The 21,602-nt window shown below is 40.1% G+C and overlaps 1 protein-coding gene across 1 annotated transcript; it reads left to right on the top strand.

Moving 5' to 3' along the window:
* The first annotated feature begins 6,617 nt into the window (after window positions 1-6,617).
* On the top strand, window positions 6,618-20,668 carry gucy2d (guanylate cyclase 2D, retinal). The gene is made up of 19 exons (XM_040031901.1): window positions 6,618-7,267; window positions 8,849-9,849; window positions 10,067-10,368; window positions 10,494-10,866; window positions 10,964-11,048; window positions 11,119-11,233; window positions 11,381-11,500; window positions 11,610-11,690; window positions 11,832-12,008; window positions 12,092-12,245; window positions 12,349-12,498; window positions 12,634-12,782; window positions 12,864-13,027; window positions 13,528-13,720; window positions 15,112-15,286; window positions 16,118-16,216; window positions 16,849-16,943; window positions 17,039-17,121; window positions 17,282-20,668. Exons 2-19 carry the CDS (start codon window positions 8,985-8,987, stop codon window positions 17,364-17,366), a joined length of 3,465 nt encoding a protein of 1,154 aa, XP_039887835.1. The 5' UTR covers window positions 6,618-7,267; window positions 8,849-8,984; the 3' UTR covers window positions 17,367-20,668.
* The last annotated feature ends 934 nt before the right edge of the window (window positions 20,669-21,602 follow it).

The following is a 21,602-nucleotide window of genomic DNA, read 5'->3' on the forward strand; positions in this document are numbered from 1 at the left end:
CCCATCCATTCATGCAACAACCAACGTCTGTACACTGATAAACTCAAAATGCTCTCGATAATTGTCTGAGCAACAATACATGTGATAGCCCATAAATGCTACACAAGCATATTTAGAGCTGTGATCAAGCTAAGCTGCTATCATTAAAATGATAAAAAATTGAACTGGGTCATTTGCAGTGTTCAGAGCCATAATGACTCCCCGTGGCAAAATAAAGTGTGTTTTGTGTAAAAATGGGTCAATTTATATTTCTACAAGTGTGTCTTACATTACTAACCCCTCTCTACCATAAAAAAAATACTATATGCATTCAAGATTACTTATTTTCCCACTTTCACACTAAGTTTTAGCAGAAATAGCATAAACTACTGTGTCCCCGATCAGGTTTGTTCAGGTTCAGTTACCAACATGTGAAAAATTCAATTAAACTCCATTTGTGTGTTGTTTATATGGGGCTAAAGTTTAGCCCCATATAAACAACACACACGCTACAGATGATTCAGTATTGTGTAGAACCACTTAGCAACATCAAGTTTAAATCAACGTTTTATGTGTGACTTTATTAGTGTCTTACATCAGTGTGGATTCATTTTGTTTGCTTTGTTGCTTCAGTTTGTTTAGGTTTGTGGGGATTCATTTATGGGCAGCTCTCTTAAGGTCCCGCTGCAACATTTCAGTTAGGTTGGGATTTGCGAAACAAGCCAAAAGCATCACGCCTCCACCACCATGTTTGACAGTCGGTGTGACGTGTTTTGACTGATATGCTGTGTTTGGTTTTCTCCAAATGTGGCCAAACATCTCCACACTGGTCTTGAGGACATTGTTCCAGAAGTCTTGTGGTTTGTTCAGATGAAACTTTGGAAACCTAAGCTGTGCTGCCATGCTCTTTTTTTTTTTTTGAGAGAAGAGGCTTTCTCCTTGCAACACAAACAAGCCCTGCTTGTTCAATGTTTTTCTAACTGTACTGTCATGAACTTTAACATTTAACATGCTATCTGAGATGTGTTTTTGAATTTACCTGAGCATTTCACAATCTGATCTTGGGGTGAATTCTCAAAACTTCAGTTTTTATAGAGGTCACATTTATAGAGGTAAATGTGAGATACTTGTTAATAGTTCTAACAGCAATCTGGAAGTATAGTAGCAAAACTGAGGGATGGTTAAAGTTCATTTGTACTATAATACCCAAAGGGTATTTCAGATTGACCAAAAGTTATGTCGGACAATGCTAAGGATTTTCTATGAGTCTGTTGTGGCCAGTGCTATCCTCTATGCTGTTGCATGCTGGGGCAGAAGGTTGAGGTTTGCTGATGCCAACACACTAAATATACTGATCTGCAAGGCCAGTAATGTTGTGGGGACGGAGCTGGACTCCCTTAAGGTGGTGTCTGAGAGGCGGATGTTGTCCCAGATGAGGACAAAGGTGGATAATACCTCCCACCCACTCCATGACAAGCCGGCTAGTCACAGGAGCACGTTCAGCGAGAGACTGAGATTACCAAAAAGCACCACTGAACAACACAGGAATCATTCCTGCCCGTGGCCATCTCCCTGTACAACTCCTCCATCTAATACACTGTAAACACTTCAATAGTTACACCCTTTTGCACATGCTCTACAGTAAAATAGCAAATGACAAAGTTCACAGTTTAGAGTCAAATGTCAGTCATATATATTGTTACGTTCCCCTGGGGGGGTCTAGGCGGTGAGGGGGAAGTAACAAAAGTGACCGGGTCAGAAAAAGGAGTCAAGGAGGCGAAACAGTTAAATAAAACAGTTTTATTGAAGTAATTCAACTAAAAGAGACGGACAAGCCGCTATCACCATCAAACACAAACAAAACACAAACAAAAACTCAGGCGTTGGTCAAATAAAGCAAAAAGTCAAAAGGAAAGCGTAGCTCACTAGCTGGAAACCACACTACACAGCTCACTAGCTGGAAACCACACTACACAGCTCACTAGCTGGAAACCACACTACACAGCTCACTAGCTGGAAACCACACTACACAGCTCACTAGCTGGAAATCACCGCAAACACTCAGCTCACTAGCTGTACCCACACAAAATGGCACTCTGGCCCAGAGCTCACCCTGCACGGGGCTTAAATACCCTTAATTGCTGATGGGAGTCAGCTGCGCCGGAGGGAAAGGTGGCATCTCAGGCAGGAGGTAGTGGGACACGCCCACACAGGCACCCTCAGGAGGAGGCCCTGCTAGGGCCGTAACAATATTCTCACCTCTGTAATATTCTTGTCAGTCTTCTTGATATTTATGATTGAGCAATTTGTTATATTAGTCCTGTTTTTAAAATTTCAAATTCTGCAACATATTGTATTACATAATTAGTTTAGTCTGTTACTGTCTTGGAGCAACTGTAACCCACATAATTTCCTTGAGTATTAGTAAATTATTCTGATTCTGAAGTAACATAAAATAAAATCACATGTCTCACCAACAAGAACTGCAAATTAATCATAATTATACATCTGTACTGTATTTAAAAAAGCAACATGTAGTCTCTTTTCATGTCCATTCACTGTAGGTGTGGATCTATTGCATGGTGTTCCTCACATCAAGAAGCTGTTGATCAAAATCAATACAGCTCTTCCTGCATCTGGAGCTTGTGAAGGACATCTCAGTCGTGCAGGACTCCTGTTCACTGCTAAACAGTTAGAGCTTCACAGAAAGAACCTTGAGAGCAAACTGCTGCTGAAGCTTAACCATCATCTCACTGAGTTAAGAAATGGCACATTTTTGCTAAATCTGCAGAAATAGATCAAAAACTTACTCAAGTAAATGTAACGGAGTAAATGTAACTCGTTACTACCCACCTCTGTCGATATGCAACTAATTCTGTTGTGTCGCTTTGAAAAAACTACAAGTAACCAGCAGAGGGCGCTGCAGTATCTTTACAGGTCATTGCTTCTTTTGACAGATACAGTAATTTAAGTTAGGGAGCTGCTGGGACTACTTGATGTCAATATACTTCTATTTAATATATGACTTACATTTTGAACAATTTATACTTGACCCAAGAGTAAATGTTAAAACTTAAAAAACAAAATTAAAAAAAATAAAAATCACATGATAATAACAACAATAATAACAGACTTTTGTATTTATATCACTGTGTGTGTCCATCTTCTACATGCATTTCTCTGATCAGAAGCAGCTCACTGAGGACAGTGTATTCAGACAGTCACAGGAGGTTTCCTGTTACCTAACCCACATTTTACGTGACGTTCTCAAATGCTGTTCAAGCATTCCCTGCCTCATAGCTCAAATCCTCTGACCCTGAAAATACTAAGTGATCTCACTTGCAGAGGCTCCCAAATGAATTCAGCAATTAAGTGGGGTCACATAAGAGGCAAATGTCTAAGCTTTTCTACTGCTCCTCCCACAGGCCCTCCCAGAGTATGAATAATTTACTGTAACAAACTGTTTCACGAGAGAAAGTAAATAATTCCGAGAGACACACAGCTTTACGAACCACATGACCGCAAATGTGCCAGTTTCATACTGTCAGCTTAAGACCTACATGTTTGCTTAAGACTAAAAAATACTGAGTCATTTCCAAATGTGTCCTGTTGACCTTTTATACCCTCTCAACATGGGTAAAATTGTGTGTTAGGCTCCAAACAAAAAGAGTGTTAGGACTAAAATTAGTCAGGAAGTTACTGATCAGAAGTGCTGATGCCCTTCTGTTAGCACTGTGCAGCGTTGCAGCTTCTGTTGTAGGCCAAACAGGTTCTTCGCTCAACCGGGCTGACCGTGTGTCTGACCTTGCTTTGAAGTGATTTCTGTCAGTGCTGTTGGCCATGTCACTAAGAGGCTTGCAGGGAGCCAGTTTAGCACAGCCTCACCTGACTAATCTAATTACAGAACAAACGTATCCTCACACTTGCATATGGGAGAGACCACCGACACAGTAGTCGTCCTCAGCAGAGGGTGATGTGTTTGAGCATCACTTTTGGGCGTCTTTGTTTTGTTGATACTATGTTTAAAATGTGACGTTTTCCTTCCTCCTTATTAGTTTAAAAATCCAGCTGCAGGGCTGCAGTGAACTGAACATGCTGCATGCGCTTAAGAGCCACTGCAGATTGTGAGTGGCTTACCACAGATAACATTCAGATGTTTTAAGCTTTGTGCACCAGTTCACCGAGGACATCTCCCTGTTTAAACATGTATTGCGCTCATGTTGATCTTTTGACTCTAACTACTATGTCAGGCATATATTCCAAATTTTGCAGTGGCTTGCATGGACAGTATGATGCAAAACTGCATGAAAAAAGTGCCTCAGTCAAACAGAAAGTAGTGTTTGCTCGAGTCATTTGCTGTTTTAACAGGTGAGGTTCTAGTTATTTAAGAAAATGCTCAGGTGTAATTGGCTTAATGATAATATTTTTTAAAAATTACAGGTACGTTTTAGCATTATCAACAAACTAGGTTTCACAGGCTGTAAAGCCGATGTAATTAAACCTCTACTTAATAAAAGCTACATTCAATCCAAGTGTTTCAGCCACTTATCGACCTAAATCCTGCCCCAGTATAGCTGAAATCCTTTAAAAAATGGTTGCAAACCACTTTTGTTGCCAAATGGTCGTTTGAATTGTTTCTGTCAGAGAAACAGTTTAAACAGAACTGGTGAAAGTTTACAATCTTCTTAAAGACTGACGGACAAGAGAATCATTTTATTTAATGCCAGTGATCTCAACGATTTATTACTGAAACTGGAAAGTACCATTGGGTTTATAGGAAGCACACTATGCTGCTTTCTGTCTTATTGACAGTTTGTTTGAGTAGATGATGAGTCAGTAGTCCAAAGGCTCATGTGTTTGGTGATAGCAGAAGTTTGGAGTCCTTGATAACATAAAACAACTCTTTGGGGCCACCTTCTTTCATCTGTGCAATAATATCTAATTTAAGAACCCTGTCTCAGAGTGATGCCAGAGTCCGTGCATTGTTAATTCTTTTGTAATTCTTTACCATCAACCTTCTCCTATATATCTCTGAGATGCTCTGACTGGTCAGCAGTGCCATAGTGAAATTGCTGAGCACACTTCCAAAAATTGAAAAAACTGGTGTAAAATCCTTCTCCTCAAATTTAAAACCCCAAATGACCAGGTTCTTCAAGACCTCACATACCCATATTATCCTAACAGAGCACTTGTTGGTCTTACAGTTTCCAAAAGTAGAATGGGAAGCAGAGCTCAGCTATCGCTGAACGCTGAACCATCCGTTGGCTCACTCCATATAAATGTAGCTATTTCATGTTATAAACATGCACTCGTGGCATACACTATAAATGCCACTGTGCTAATTTGTACAGTGCACTCACTTGATCCAAAGAAGGACATTTAAAGTATTTCCATGATTCAATTGATTGCATTTCACTTACTGCATGCTAATTGAAAGGTTTAGTTGCTTACACTGAGTTATCTGCACATTTCACCTGCCTACAGAGCAGTGCAGTTGTGCAAACTTTTTTCATTTAATTTACTGAATTTGTGCTTGTTTTTACTAATTATGTAATACTTCTGCAATAGCAAATGCAAAAACTCACGGGGCTCATGATCATTATTTCAGCTGTGTTGTGGTTAGACCTCTTGTGGCTGCATAATGTTGCTTTCAGTGTGTGCTACTGTAATATCTGCTTAACGGAGGATTTGTATGAAGTGTAATTAACTTTTGCTTGGATGTACCATATTAACTTCAAATGACTTATCCTACTCGAGCACTGCAAACTCAAAATAAACAAGTTAGTGTAGTTCACCCCTCTTAAGTTAACGTAACTTAATGTTTTCGAGGCTTAAGTTTGTGGTTTGTGTTTTGTCCTCTTTCTCTCGGTCTGTCTTGTCTCTTTCCTCCCTCTCTATCCGCAAGTACATCTGGATCTGGAGCTGCATGTTCCTGATATGAGTTTGATGGCTGTACAGCACCACCGTGATGGGTTTTCCACTCCACTTTAAGGGTAGAAGAAGCTTGCCACCAACATTTAACTTGGTGAGAGTTTGTGAAATGCACAAAGGTAATTGTCATATTTCCTTTGACATTATTGTAATATCATATGTATCCAAGTGGTGTGGTATAAATAAAACAGAGCTGAACTGAATGTAAGAAGGGGATAATGCAAAGCAGCAGGGTTATATGGAGCTACAGACACAGTTGCCTTTGTTAGACTCGAGACCCAAGAGGTCAGTAGCATTTCTATAATTTAAAGTGGGCATCAATGATAAAACAGCCAGCTGCATTAAAGCCAAAGTTTCTCACCAAGGTCATGCTAAGGTGTGCATGATGAGCAAAGATGGAAAACAACTCTCTGTCTGAAAGTGAAGGTTTCACCCCAGCACAGATTTTATGTGTATATTTGAACGAGTGACACGTTGCTGTTCTGGTAACAAAATGTCTCGTTCATGTTGCCCTCAAACCGGCAAATGTATCAGGAGTACTGCACGGGATATTATACCTCCTTTTGTCTTTATGCTTTCCTAATACCTAAGACTGATTTAACATACTTATATAATCTGAGCATCTCTTGGTCATGCTCATTGTGAAGCACTATTTTCTCACCAGTTCATCCCGGCTCTGATTGGTCCGACTGTCCATCAGTCTTTGGACTTAAGGACTAATGGATGGCTTAGGTTGTTTTACAACTAATTTGTGAATGTGATAATTTCTAGATTACATCAGCACCTCAGTTAGCACACAGTGCAAAAGACAGTGGATGTGCTTCTACTCCCGCCCCCCGCACACTCTCTTTCCACACCGTGGATTAAAAGCTAAGGAAGGTTAAGAAGTCAAAGCTTGTCAGTCCTTCTCACTCTTCCATTTCTTTCTTCCATTTACTTGTTACTGTCCCCAGCTGTCTGCCAGTCTATTTTTAGCCAATCCAAACTCTGGATCAGAGCTGCGCTTCTTCTCACGCACCATCCCATTACTCAGTGCTTTCAGATTGGTCCCAATCCAAGCCAGGGACAGGAAGAACGAAAGCGAGGCTAAGCTACTGGAAATGTGGATATGTGTAATTTTCAGTATTGTCTTTGGGAACTTTAGGTACAAGTGGAGATAGCTGATTTTATTTATTTATTTGTTTACTTTTTACTTCACGTGACTTTTGGATTACATATGGTAGTTTTTTTCAACAAAGGACCACAGGTAACTGCTCCTGCTGGGTGCTTTAGTATTCTTAATCCACCTGGAGCTCGGATGGTGCTGAAGGACAAACTGCAACCCTGACATGGCTCCTTTGTAGAAAAACTGCTCCAGGTCAGAATTTATTTACTTGTAACATTTATTTTATTGAATTCTCTTCCATAGGTCGGTCACTATTAATGAAAGGAATGTGTTCATCAGCCGCTTCTGTATAGGTGAGGCCACGGAAATTTCAAGCACTGACTTTTCTCTTGTAAACTAGATCTGTCTTTGACTTTGAAATAGACTTTTGGGGTATTTAACTCAATAAAATGATGCAATTTTCAGTGGCATATTAGAACAAGCTTAGTACATTCTAGTCCCTGCTCCTCTTAAGATATTAGCAACTGATAAGCCAAAGTCAGCATTAGCCACTTTCAGGAGCCTTGATGGTTGCTGCTCATGTGCTTTAACTTAGCTTTAGGACAGGCTAAGAACACTGAAATTTGTAGTTTAACATTTGTTTATCAAGAAATCTAATTTAGAAGAGTTTTAACTTCTCTGTGATCTACCTTTATTTTTATTTATTTATTTATTTTTTTACAAGTAATCTTGCACTTTCAGCATTTAAAGCTTAAAGCATGAAATAATTCCCAGAAAAATATGTGTTTGAAGCTGGAGTGTTTCTTAAATCTTCTGACAAAAACAGACAACACATAAAAAAATAAAATAAAAATATTTTGCATGCATGTCTGAGCTTTAATTTGAAGATTTTTTTCTACATTCATCCTTTATTGTGGAATTTATTGCTTAACATATAAATGGGTAAGGGTTAAAATCACACTGTAAAGGTCTCAAAAACTCATGTATAAAATATGATACACTTGACATTACAGGGTTAAGATGATGACTAAATCTTTTATATTTATGTTCCAATACATATTTTCATTTATGTATATAAAAATATGTATGGGAACATTTCCAAACTGTTTTCTAACACCACCAGAAGCAAGCTACTGAGGCCTTTTGCTCTGCTGTCAGTGCTCATACTTAATACCACTAAAAATGTGAATTATCAAATTGCAATATATATTGAATTTCCAGTTGTGTTAAAACTTATATAGGATACTTTACATTTATTTCAATAAATTCAGTTTGTATTGGCCAGAAATTCCGGTTAAAAATTAGAAAATAGCTTATGTGTCTCTTAAAGGTGAACCCGAATCACCTATGTACGGCCTGCTAAGCTACGTTTTGCACTTTAAAATTTTTTGTTGTTGTTTTTCTTTTAGTTTTGTTTTTTTTAGATTTTTCTAAAAGCTGATTTGAGGAAGTTGGATTTCAGAGAAAGCAAGAAATGAAAGACTTTGGAAGGGTAAAGGAAGTTAGACTAAATAAAGAGATGGCCAGATTTAGCTCTGTGTTATCTGCCATTTGAACTGCATGGCCTGGGCAGAGCTAATCAGCTTGTTACTCACATGCCATTAATTCTCAGAGGAACAGGACAGGGACACTGGGCACCATTTCATCACCGAAGCAGATGGATAACTAATTAGATTCAACATTACGTTCTGTTAAATAAAACATCGCAGTGGGATGTGAGGCTAGCTTATGTGTTGATAGATGCATTTTAAAACCAGAGGACCCAAACACAGATCAGATTAAATGTCGTTCTACAACATTTCTCATGCTTTCCACCTTTTTTTTCGTTGGCAGTGATGGCTTGGAGTCGTGCTGTCACCTGTCCAGCTTTGGACTAGAGGGAGACATTCCCATTTACAGAGAAACTCTCACGCTAAACAGCCACCACTAGCCTTCTGTGTGTGAAGCATCTAAACAGCTGTGTGAGAAAATGGCACAACACATAGACCCCTGCTGTCTGCACAACCTCTCCTACCACCCGCGATGGCAGCACAACTTCATAAAAGGGAGGAGAAAAAAACATATATGGACAGACACTTTCAGCGGATGTAGTCGATTTGAATCTTTATCAGCATCGTCATCATTGTCAAAAAGGTCATTATCATCCAGACCGCAGTTGCTATCATCTGCCCTGCAACACACCAGGAGCTGGTGGAGGAACTGGTTTCTTTTGCCCTTCCTCATAGTCTCATTTTTCCCCCATCAAGCCTCTGCAACCACTTTCACAATGGCTCTAGTTGGACCCTGGACATGTGACGTACTATACTCAAAAGCCCTCCCTGACTTGGCTGCCAGCCTTGCCATCAACCGCATAAACAAGAACACCTACCTCAGTAAAGGCTACTGGTATGACTACAAGCTGATCAATGAGGACTGCCAGTCATCCCGTGCCCTGGCTCGCTTTGCTGGGCTGAAAGGTTATGCAGCTGCTTACTTGGGCCCAGCCAACCCAGGCTACTGCTCCTCAGCTGCTTTGTACGCCAAAGAGTGGGATCTTGGGCATCTTTCCTGGGCCTGCCTCAAACCCAATATGAATAGAGGACATATGTATCCTAGTTTCATGAGGCCACTGCCACTCTCCTCTCATGTAATTTTTACAGTGTTGCGATTTTTTCGGTGGGCCCACGTGGCCATAATCTCAGAGGAGTCAGACTTGTGGGAAGCCACAGGGCATGAGCTGGCCTCTTCACTTAGGGCCCTCGGCCTGCCTGTTAAACCAGTGGTCACAATGGAGAACAATAAAGAAGGGCCTCGGGCAGCTTTGACAAAAGTGCGGGAGACAGACCGGGTCAGAGGTGAGTTGCTAAAAAAACACAGTTCAACTTGAACAAAACGACTGTGATGTGATATCTGAATATTCTTTTTTTCCTTTAATTTCCAAAACATAGGGTTGGGGTTCAGGTTAGGGTAGAGTAACTAAGCTAATCAGACCTCATAGAGTTACAAAGCCTGCACATGCTATATTTCACATGAATTGGGATTATAAACTGTCTTTAAACTTTACTTTTCTAGTGGTCATCATGTGCATGCCCTCAGTCCTGATTGGTGGCCAAGCCCAGTACCAACTTCTGACAACAGCCTTGGCTATGCGCATGATTGATCGTGGCTATGTGTTCATTCCCTACGACACCCTTCTCTACTCACTACCCTACAATGATGCACCCTACTATATGCTGGGCAATGACACCAAGCTCCGGAAAGCCTTTGATGGAGTTTTAACTATCACCATGGACTCTGGTGAACGCAATTTCTATGAGGCCTTCAAACAAGCACAGGACAGCTATGAAATACGTACCAGCACTCCCCCAGAGCAGGTGAGAACATCTAATAAGAATCTACTTCATTAAGAAATGACAGAAAGTAAAAGACAAATCTCGAAGGATAGGAAAAAGACACAAATCTGAAGTTTAAATGGCTACTGTGCTGTCCCTTCTTTAAGGTTTCTCCATTCTTTGGCACCATCTACAATATGATGTACTACACAGCTATGGCTGTTGAGCAGGCCCGCGATAGAGAAGGTCGCTGGGTAACTGGTCGGATCCTGGCCGATGGCGAGGGTGGCTTTGAGTTTGAAGGATTCAATCAGCCCCTGAGGGCTGGCAGGAACGGTGAAGGCATGCAAGCTCAATATGTGGTCCTGGACTACAGCGGCATTGGCAACACCCTGTACTCCACTCATTCGCTTCATGCTTCTCACACGGACAGCAAGAGCGGGGGCTTGAAATATCTCGGCCGTTCAATCCATTTTGCAGGGAGCACTCCCTACAAAGACTCAACCTGCTGGTTTAGCCCATACTTTGCCTGTACTGGAGGTGATTGTGCTTGTAGTGCCATTGCTAAAAACAAATTTAAAAATAAGGCAATGCTGACTTTAGTGCATTCAAACTATCTTTGTGGTTCTCTCCCAAGGCATAAATTCGGTTGCTGTCTTCTTGCTTTTCCTGATGTTCATTTCGTTGATTGGATTTTTAGTAAACATCTTTCTTCGCTACAGGTATGTATCTGATTTTGTTCAGGCTTGTGTAGCTTAGAAAATATGTAATGATTGTTTTCGGTCTTTTCAGGAGAGATGGCAAAGTTGGGTTCAGCTTTGGAGGTGGTGGCCACAGTAGCGGCTCGACAAAGGTGGTCCTGACCCTTGATGACCTGGTCTTCATCAATACCCAAGTCAGCAAGCGGGTGAGTTCTGTGCTGAATCAATACTGCTGTCTTTGGCTTCTCTCTGAAATGCACGCACTACATACCTACAGTAGTATGGACTGTATGAAAGCTGCACATTGTTTACTCTGAGCTTACACATCCTCTTTGAACCCTGTGTGTGAGCAGAAGCTAAATGATGACAGTATAGCAAAAAGCCAGGGGGATATGAAGACGCCTCACCACTCAGTGTCCGGCCGTAGCTACTTGGCCTCCACGCCAGACAGCTCGAATATTGCTGTTTTTGAGGTGAGAGTCAGATGTTCACATTCAGTAAACTTCAGTACAATGTTTAGAAGCTGAAGTCTTTTTGATGTTTTTGGTGTCACGATGACTTTGTTGTTTGTTTAAATGCCAGGGTGACTGGGTTTGGCTGAAGAAATGCCCTGCTGGATCAGTATCAAACGTCTATAACAGCACTGAGAATGTCTTTGTCAAGGTAAATGAAAACATGTTATTTAATGGATAACTGAATCTTAACTGTAGCCAGAAACCATTTGGTCATCTGAATTTGCCTTAACACCCTGATCACAAAAGCTACAGTGAACTATATCTAATATTGCCACTGTTTGCTTCTCAGCTCAGAGAAATGAGGCACGAGAACCTCAATCTGCTACTGGGGCTGTTCTTCGACTCTGGGATCTTTGGCGTTGTGATCGAGCACTGCACCAGGGGCAGCTTGGAGGATTTGCTCAGCAATGAAGAAGTGCGTCTCGACTGGATGTTCAAGTCTTCCTTGTTATCGGATCTGATCCGGGTAAGAGATTTATAAGGTGATCTGTCAGTGTTTCATTTCTTATTTTACCATGTTTGTCACACATTTCTACAAACTGGCATCAGGGTATGAAGTACCTGCACCATCGCGATATCATCCACGGTCGACTCAAATCCCGTAACTGTGTGGTAGATGGGCGTTTTGTGCTGAAGGTGACAGATTACGGGTTCAATGAGATTTGGATTGTCCAAAATATTGACACAGATGAAAAGCCAGAGGGTGAGTGCATGCGCATGCACATCCACGTAATAATTATTATTGTAATTTTTGTTTGCATGTATCATTTTTTACTAACTGTGCACTTGATAAAAAAAAAAAAAAGATCTACTTTGGACGGCTCCTGAGCTGCTGCGAAGTTCTAGTGAGAGGAGGAGGGGCACTTTTGCAGGTGATGTCTACAGTTTCTCCATTGTTTGCCAGGAGGTCATCTCTCGCTCTGCACCTTTCTGCATGTTGGACATGCCTCCCAAAGGTAAGTAATATGCTACTACTTTTAGTACTTTTCATTAACAGTTTAAATCACAGTTAGCTGACAAGACTGGGTAAACTAAATCTTGCACTAATGTTTCTGCCTGGGCGGGTTTTTTGTTTATGTGTATGATGACAGAGATTATCAACAAGGTCAAGGAGCCTCCGCCTTTGTGTCGGCCTGTCATATCACTGGAGGAGGCCCCGGTGGACGTGATACAGATCATGAAACAGGCCTGGAGCGAAGAACCAGAGCGGAGGCCGACCTTTGACGATATCTTCAAACAGGTATAAACACATGTTTGTATGTTTTCACATGTTAGTCTGTAGCTAGGTGGACACAGCTGAGTTTTTCTCTCCATGTGACAGTTCAAGAGCATCACCAAGGGAAAGAAAACCAACATCATTGACTCCATGCTGCGCATGTTGGAACAGTACTCCTCCAACTTAGAGGATCTGATCAGAGAGAGGACGGAGGAGCTGGAGGTGGAGAGGCAGAAGACTGACAATCTGGTGGCTCAGATGTTGCCCAAGTGAGTTTCCATCAGCTTTCATTAGCACATGAAAGACATGACAGTATTGACTCCATAGCCATAGGTATTGAGTTTTAAACATGATTACCTTCTGGGGTTTGCAGATCAGTCAACACCTCAAGCTGTTGGTGGATCAGTTCTTGGTTCAGAGGCACTGTAGAAATTATTTGAGACAAATTTGTGGAGTTATACAGAAATATCTCAGGTGTATTCCAGTTATTCTCTGATTTGTTGAAACATTAATAAATGTACCATTAAGCAATGCTCAGAAACTATGAGATGAGATTTTTTTTCAGTTGTCTCATTAAACAAAAAGCTGAATTTATTTTAGTCATATAGTCATAAAAGAACATATAGAAACAGATCTGTATTAAACTGTTGACTCCATATTGATACGCAGTTCTTGCACATGTTTTTAGAAATAAGAACTAAAGCTGAATGTCTGCAATCGTCTGTATGTCCTGAACATTTCATTTTCCGCTTATCCATTTCTCCTTTAGGTCTGTGGCCCAGGCACTGAAGACAGGCAAGCCTGTCAAACCAGAGCATTTCAATCAGATCACGCTGTACTTCAGTGACATTGTGGGCTTCTCCACCATTTCATCTCTTAGCGAACCCATTGAGGTGGTCAACCTACTCAATGACCTCTACTCACTTTTTGATGCTATCATTCTGCTGCATGATGTCTACAAGGTGAATGTTGAAATACCAACACATGACATAAATGTCACCCAGGTAGCTGCACTCAGGCTGAGCCTTTGCTCCACCACCCATGGTTCGTTTCCCCATGTTACATGCCATTACGCTCCATTGCTGCTTCCTTCATCTGTCCTGGCAAACAAAATGTAATATAGATATATTGTATTTTATATTATATTACAGTATTATATAGAATATATTTATGTAATGACCAATCAAAGTTTACTAGAAACGACATAGATTTAACTGATAACTGATGTGTTATTGTAGCCATGTCATTTCTTTCCTGTAGCTCCTTTGTTATTCCTTTATTGTCATCCTTTTGGGGAAAAATTAGGAGCTACCCAGAGATATGTAATCATCATCATCAAAGACACACCTTCCCATTTAATGTTTTTTTCTTTATTTAGATGACTATTTACATTGTAGATTCTGACTGAAGGCATCAAAACTATGAATGAGCACATATGAATTATGTAGTAAAGAAAAGAAAAGTGAGAAATAAGTTAAAACATGTTTTATATTTTGGATTCTTCAAAATAGACATGCTTTGCTTACTTTGATTACTGTTCCCAGAGATGCTGAACACTTGTTGGCCCTCATGCTGTTACTCTGCAGTCCATCTCATCCCAAACCATCTTGATTGGGTTTAGGGCGACTGGCAGCTATTTGACCATAAAGGCCTGATTCGTGCAGTCTCCTCTGAGCAGTTGATGTAGAGATGAGCCCGCTACTTGAACTCTGTGTGGCATTGATCTGGGCTCTAATCTGAGGTGCTGGTGACTCGGATGTATTTATCCTCAACAGCAGAGGTGACTCTTGGTCTTCCTTTTCTGGGACGGTCTTCATTAGAGGCAGTTTTGTCGTAGTGCTTGATGGTTTTTGTGACTGCTCTGAACTGACTGACCTTCAGTTCTTAAAATAATGGACTGTCGTTTCGCTTTACTTAGCTGGTTGGTTCTTACCTTAATATGAATTCCAACAGTTGTCAGCTGTGTACTTCTGCACAACACAACTGATGGTCCCAACCCCATTAAGAAGGCAAGAAATCTCCACAAATGAACCCTGACAAGGCGCACCTGTGAAGTGAAAACCGTTTTAGGTGACTACATCGTGAAGCTTATTGAGAAGGCCGAGGGTTTGCAGCGCTGTTGACAAAGCAAAGAGTGGCTACTTTGAGGAATCTAAAATATAAGACACATTTAGAGTTATTTATCATTTTGTCTTTGCTACATAATTCCATATATCTTGCTTCATATATTTGATGTGTCTACAATGTAGAAAGTAGTAAAAATAAAGAAAAAACACTGAATGAGAGGGTGTGTCCAAACTTTTGACTTATATGGTATCAGTTTGTGTTCAACTCTCCTCTTTTTCTCTTCTAGGTGGAAACTATTGGAGATGCCTACATGGTAGCATCAGGGGTCCCCAACAGGAACGGCAATCGCCATGCAGCTGAAATGGCCAACATGTCTCTTGACATCCTCCACTGCATTGGAACCTTCAAGGCGAGGCACATGCCTGATCTCAAAATCAGAATACGTGTTGGCCTGCACAGTGGTAAATAATGTGTTCATCCTTTCTGTGCTGTGACAAACCCTGAATGTGTGATTTAAGCTTTAAGCTTCTCACGAAGATTCCTTACTGGGCGTGCTGTGAAATTCAATTCAATGTTATTTATACAACTCCAAATCACAACAACAGATGCCTCAAGGCGCTTTATATTTTTAAGGTAGACCCTACAATAATACTTACAGAGAAAATCCAACAATCAAATGACCCCCTATGAGCAAGCACTTTGGCAACAGTGGGAAGGAAAAACTCTCTTTTGACAGGAAGAAACCTCCAGCAGAACCAGGCTCAGCGAGGGGCGGCCATCTACCATGACCGGTTGGGAAGAGAGAAGGAAGACAGGATGAAAGAAAAAATTATTATTATTATAAATAATTATAAAAAAATTCTGGGTTTAGAATTTAATCTGAAGAAAAAGGTCAATAATGATCTATCCACACACCTGTTTATAAAAGCCAAATACATGCGTAAAAAGTAAAACAGTGCAAATTAAATCCAAAGGGAATTCAGAGAAATAGGACCACAGGGACTAAAGCTGCAATGACGAGGAGGCATTTTTACCTCCTTTATCTGTGTCTGAAGCTTATTCCTGGAAGAGTGAAACACTATCCACTTAGAGTGCTGTCATCCAATTAACACACTCCATACTCTGGATTTGTGACTCTATACTGTGACTTTCTTTATGTGCACAGGAGCTATATTTTCATATATTGGGTTGAAACTGTAGAGAAAAAGGCTTAAAAGCATACCAGTATAAGGATTATTTAAGGTATTGTTATGGAGGAAGTCTTTGTAACCTATATGTACTGTTGTTTGTAGGCCCAGTTGTAGCAGGAGTAGTCGGCCTTACGATGCCTCGGTACTGTCTGTTTGGAGACACTGTCAACACAGCATCTCGAATGGAGTCCACGGCGTTGCGTGAGTGTCTTGTGCATGATTGTATGAACCACATGTTTCTTTCTTTCGCTCTCTTTTTCTTTTTTTCTAATGCTGGAATAGTGGGAGGGGAGGTCAGGTGTCTTTCAATTTGTGTGCATGCTGCTTGAAGCTAAATAGGGCTTTGAGTGAGGAGTCCTTCCTAATCCTTTAAGGCTATCAGCAGAATTAGAGGCCAATTTAAAGTTTCGGAATAAATGCCGTCAATGACCAAGTTTTTCTTGGCAACCTTCTACAAGGTGCACACATTTAGTAAATGCCCTGTAATTTAAAAAAGGAAAAAAGAAAAGGACATTTAAAAAAAAAAAAACCCTCTCATTTAATAATGTTCTCAGTAAATAATTGTAATTAAAAATTTGTATTGAAAAACATTCACATTCAACTGATCAGTGGTAGTTTCAGTCAAACTTAATCTAAAGTAACAGTTATGTGCTACATGATTATACTGATGGGTAATATGCTGCCACCAAGTGGCTTAACCTCAGAAGGACAGTCTGTTTTCTGCCCAGTCTTGTAGACTTAGTCATTTTAAACCCAGGAATGCTCCAAGCCCAAGATTTTATATTAAACTGTGTATCTGTACCAAAGCTAAGGTTTCACCTGTATTTGCACAGCTTACAGAATCCATGTCAACCAAAGCACAGTTGATGTCCTGAAGAGCTTGAACCTCGGATATAAAATTGATGTCAGAGGTCTGACAGAGTTAAAGGTAAATAAAATGAAAAGGCTCGCTAACCTCTACACCTGCTGAAGCATTAGATATGTGCTCTTAGCAACTGATTGCTGATGATTGTTTATTTGTAGGGAAAAGGTATTGAGACCACTTATTGGTTGGTGGGTAAAGAGGATTTCACCAAACCTCTGCCTGATCCTCGAGACCTTCCAGGGTAAGAGAATGGTTCTGTCACTTACACATGTTAATAGATGTGATTTGTCCGACTGAATCCGTTTTGATCATTTTAAAGAAAAAGTTACTGCAATCAAAGTTGCTTGTTGTTTTCTTTGTTCCAATTTACGGTGCATAAAAAGGTGCGTTTCCTATTGCAGGGAATGCACTCATGTGATCAGTTTAGAAGAGATACCCGCCGACAGAAGACAAAAATTCCTGGATCGACAGAAGAAGACAAACTAGCCCGTGGTTTATCATTGGAAAGTGATCAGAGGTAGATCATTGACTGAAAAGTTGAACATGCAATATCTGACAGCAACTACACACAAGACGAAAGAAAATTTCTATATTAATCACATCAATCAATCCTTTGCTCTTGTATGAAAAAAGTAGGTGAAACTGTCTATGCTCTATATGTTTATTGGATGTTTTATACCAAAAATAGACAAAAGTGACACTGCAGATCCAAAAAGTGTAGGTTTATAGAACAGCACATTTTGCCTAACAGAAAGGCGTAACGATGAAAGTGTCTACAAATATGATTACAGTATTATGTGTAATGCTGGTGTACTGTACTGTATGTATTTGTACTGAACCACGTGCTTTATAGAGATTCTGGAGGGATGCTGTCATAAACACCTTAATGGTGGAAGCTATTACTGCCTGATTATTCATCTCAGCTATAATGGTGTCTACACTGGACTCACTTTAGAGGCATTAACCCTGTCACAACAGCACAGAATGAAAACATTAATACATTTTTATAGCAATTTCAGCTGCAAACCTGGATAGCACATTCAGAGCTCAGGTCGAGGGTAGCTCTGATTTTGCTTTTGTAGCAGCAGTGTTGTTTACAGATGATGGAAGAAGCCATGCCACCCAAACGTGATCAAAATCTATATGTACATTAAAACATGGTGGATTTAATATTTTATCGTTTTATTAAAATAGATCTAAAAAATAAACACAATTCCTCTTTGGCCACTTGGTCTTTAAAAATTTGATTTACATCTGTGGCCTGTTTGTTTCTAGCTGGATATCAGCAATATGCAGTGCTTAACAAATTTATTTATGCAAGTAAGCATAAATATTTTTAGAAATCTGACAAAAACTCATTTAAAACAAAGAAATATTGATCTGAACTGAAATGATTCGACCACTAAAATTATTCTTTTCTGTTTGTGAATGTAAGTAAATGACTGTAATTCGCCATATTAATCAAAAAATTAATATTTTTTGTGTTTGCTTTTTTTAAGTTTTGAAAACAGTAAATTTAAAAATTCATCAAACACACCACTTAATAACAAATACTTCTTTATCCTATTCTTCTTTATCATGCGCATCGGCATTATGCTTCTCTCGCTGTAATACTCTCTTTTCTTTGTGAGACTACATTAGCTGTGTGTTCTTTCTAATTAAATGTGAACTGCTTTACACTATGTTGACATTTTCTATCAAAACATAAAGGATGTAAGGCCCAAACCATTTGTCACTAACAGTGCACTAACACTGCATGCAGCCTATTACTGAAACACGCTGCATGCATGACTGAACGTGCTGCGTGTTCAACGGGGTCTTAACAAGACAGTAATAGGAAGACCTTATTTAATACAGTATGTGTGTTCTGCACTGATGCACAGAACGTTTGAATCAATTGACTGAAATGATCTCTAATAACATGCTTCAGCAGACTTGGATTTTTCATGTGTATCGCCATCTTCTGCAGGAAAATGTCTGAATTTTTGTTTGGGAACTCTCCGAACTGCGGCAGTATCTAAAGTTCCTCTGAGATTGCACGTCCACCTCCGATGCCCATCCCTAGGGAATCCTGTTTTACAGAACATATCGCAGATGCATGTGAAGAGGAAAATAGGAGAACAGGAGGGTGGAGTCCTCTGAGTCACTTGTCTTTGGCTTGGGGATGTATATACTGTACATGTGTACATAGTTATTTTTTCTTTATGTCCTGCAGGTTTAGGGGATTTTTGAAATGTTTCCTGCTCGAGTTCCCTAAACCCCTGACACAACAGGAGATATCAACAAAACATGAGGGTTTTATCACGGTGTATTCAAAAAGCCAGCAGCCACATTGTTCTCTCACTCTGTGTCGCCTTGCTAATTGTCTGCCACGGCACTGATATTGAGGCAACAATAGGCAGACAATGTGAGGATGTGATTTTCCTCTAAAAGCAGTTTTCAGGCTGCAGGCAGCTGGCTGCTGGCCACTTTTAACCTACAGCAGTTTGTCGCAGCAGCTCAGCATATGGACAAAAAAACAGAGGTCTGATGACTTGATTATCAGGTTGCTTGTGGTGTAGTCTTTCACACCATTAAGTGTTTAGCATCCTTTCCAGGCGTGATTAAACCCCAGATGAAGACAACCTGGAAGGTCCTGAATCAAGAGGACAAACATGGAGAAAGTGGTCTGAATATTTTCTTTCTTTCATTTAATTCTGTGGTAGGCCTATAGGTAAGACCTACTCCTTTTTTTAAACAATTTGCCAAACACATAGATCTCATCAATACTGAATGCACTGTATTGTTCATTTTCAAAGTGATATCACTGTGTTTCTGTAAATAAAATGTGTTTTAGTGAAGATTGTGTCTTCTTATGTTTGTCTGCCTACTGCTGAGTGTGTCGCGGATATTTTCCCAGATGATGCCCTGACGCTACACTGCAATATGCTTTTGAAATGAGCCAATAAAATTCAGTAAAAAACAGTAAATCACAATATAAATCACAGGTAGGTTGAAGCTGTGAAATCTGTTCATGCATGTTTTAAGGGTATAAGGTTTGAAGCAGTGCTGATGGAGCATACTTAAACTATGAGCTACATTAAAACTACGCTTATTTAAGAAAATGCAGCAGCTCAGTGTGAGTCGTGAAACTCCCCACTTTGCTGAGCCAGTGATGCTAACAAGCTTTGACCTTACTTGGGCTGGTGCGACTCTGCTTTATTCTGTAGTGGAACAATCAAATGAAAATGTAAGGAAGGCTTTACATAATGCAACTTCTGTGCAATACCCTGCACATTGTAAACAAATTTAAGAACAGACTGTGTCTGCGCCGCTACCAGGAATTGTCCCCGAGGACAATGACAGCTCAAAAGCAATTCTTTCTACTGCCACTAACAAGGGCTGCTATGAGGACATGTTGACAGGTTGCTGTGCCAAACCTTTTTTGGCACTTTTTGGTGCAATCACACCCCTCAGATTTAACTACAGACTATCATCTACAGCATGAGACAGAATCTTTCTGAACTGCTATTTATTATAGTTGATTTACTGCTTGGATAGAAATCAGTTTATGCTTTATACATTAGTATTTCTGCATTATCTCCATATTTATGGATCATAATAATAATTATATAAAAAAAACTACCTTAAATCCGCATTCACAAGCTTATCACAACCCTTTTGTGTGAAATCCCGGTTCTGTTTAAGTGTGTTTGTTGCTCCCAGCAGATAAGACTGTTAAACAACAATAGGGCAGTATGATGTAGCCTGCAGATGAGTGTATCTGACTTGTGTTTATTATCTTCAAATTCAACCACAACATTTCGCAACTGATCGTCAAGGCAACCCATTTTATCAGTAGTTCCAGAAATATGTGATTATTATTAATAATTTGTTTGTTTCCCCCTTTTTCTTACATGTTTTTGTTATTAAAAATAACTGGAATTGAAAAGAACGAATTAATTGGGCTAACTGGGTTTTCTAAACGTGAAAAAAGGTAACGATTTTCTAGCTATTGTTATAAAAATTGCATTTTGCCAGCAGATTCCGTGGACTCTACAGCGGACTCTGCATAAAATACGCACATATGAATTTAATGGCTGCTTGACATTCGACTACCCCCAAAATGTATTTGGCCTATGGCTGCGTATCCTCGACCTCTCAAGCAGCACGCTCTGCAGTTGTTTTCCTCGTGTCTTTGTACAGCCAACTGGGTAAAATCTGCTGGAAACGATATAAGCTGGCCGACCGTCCATACAGCGCCACGCACCAAGTGTTCGTGGTCTGAACGCCGCGTTCCTGGTCTGTGCACCCCAGCAGCCCCGAAGCACCCCTGGCATTTGACTGGCACCGGCTTGGAGGTGTCAGTCTAACGGATGCAAGTCAAGTCAGCCACACAGAGGCGGGGGAGAGCGGAAACAGAGCAGGTTGTCTTTCACAATACAACTCACATTAGTACAGTCGATACATTTGTCACAATACTCTGTATTCTTGAACCAGCAGGATATTAGAATCCATATAACGCAGCTGTGAATCTACTGCAGTGTTGACTGCTCCTGTAACTTCACGTTACTCTTTCTCAAACGATCATTGGTGAGCTGTGTTGAGGTCATTATTTAGAAAAAGAAACTGAAATTCAGCTTTTAAAATTTTAAAATCTGTAATGTTTAAATGCATATTGAACTTCACTGATTTAATTAACTTTACGTTTATGTTAATACGACAAGCACATGCCACTTGATT

The sequence above is a fragment of the Simochromis diagramma genome, unplaced genomic scaffold (assembly GCF_900408965.1).
Source record: "Simochromis diagramma unplaced genomic scaffold, fSimDia1.1 OVJJ01000216.1, whole genome shotgun sequence".
Lineage (NCBI taxonomy): Eukaryota > Metazoa > Chordata > Actinopteri > Cichliformes > Cichlidae > Simochromis > Simochromis diagramma.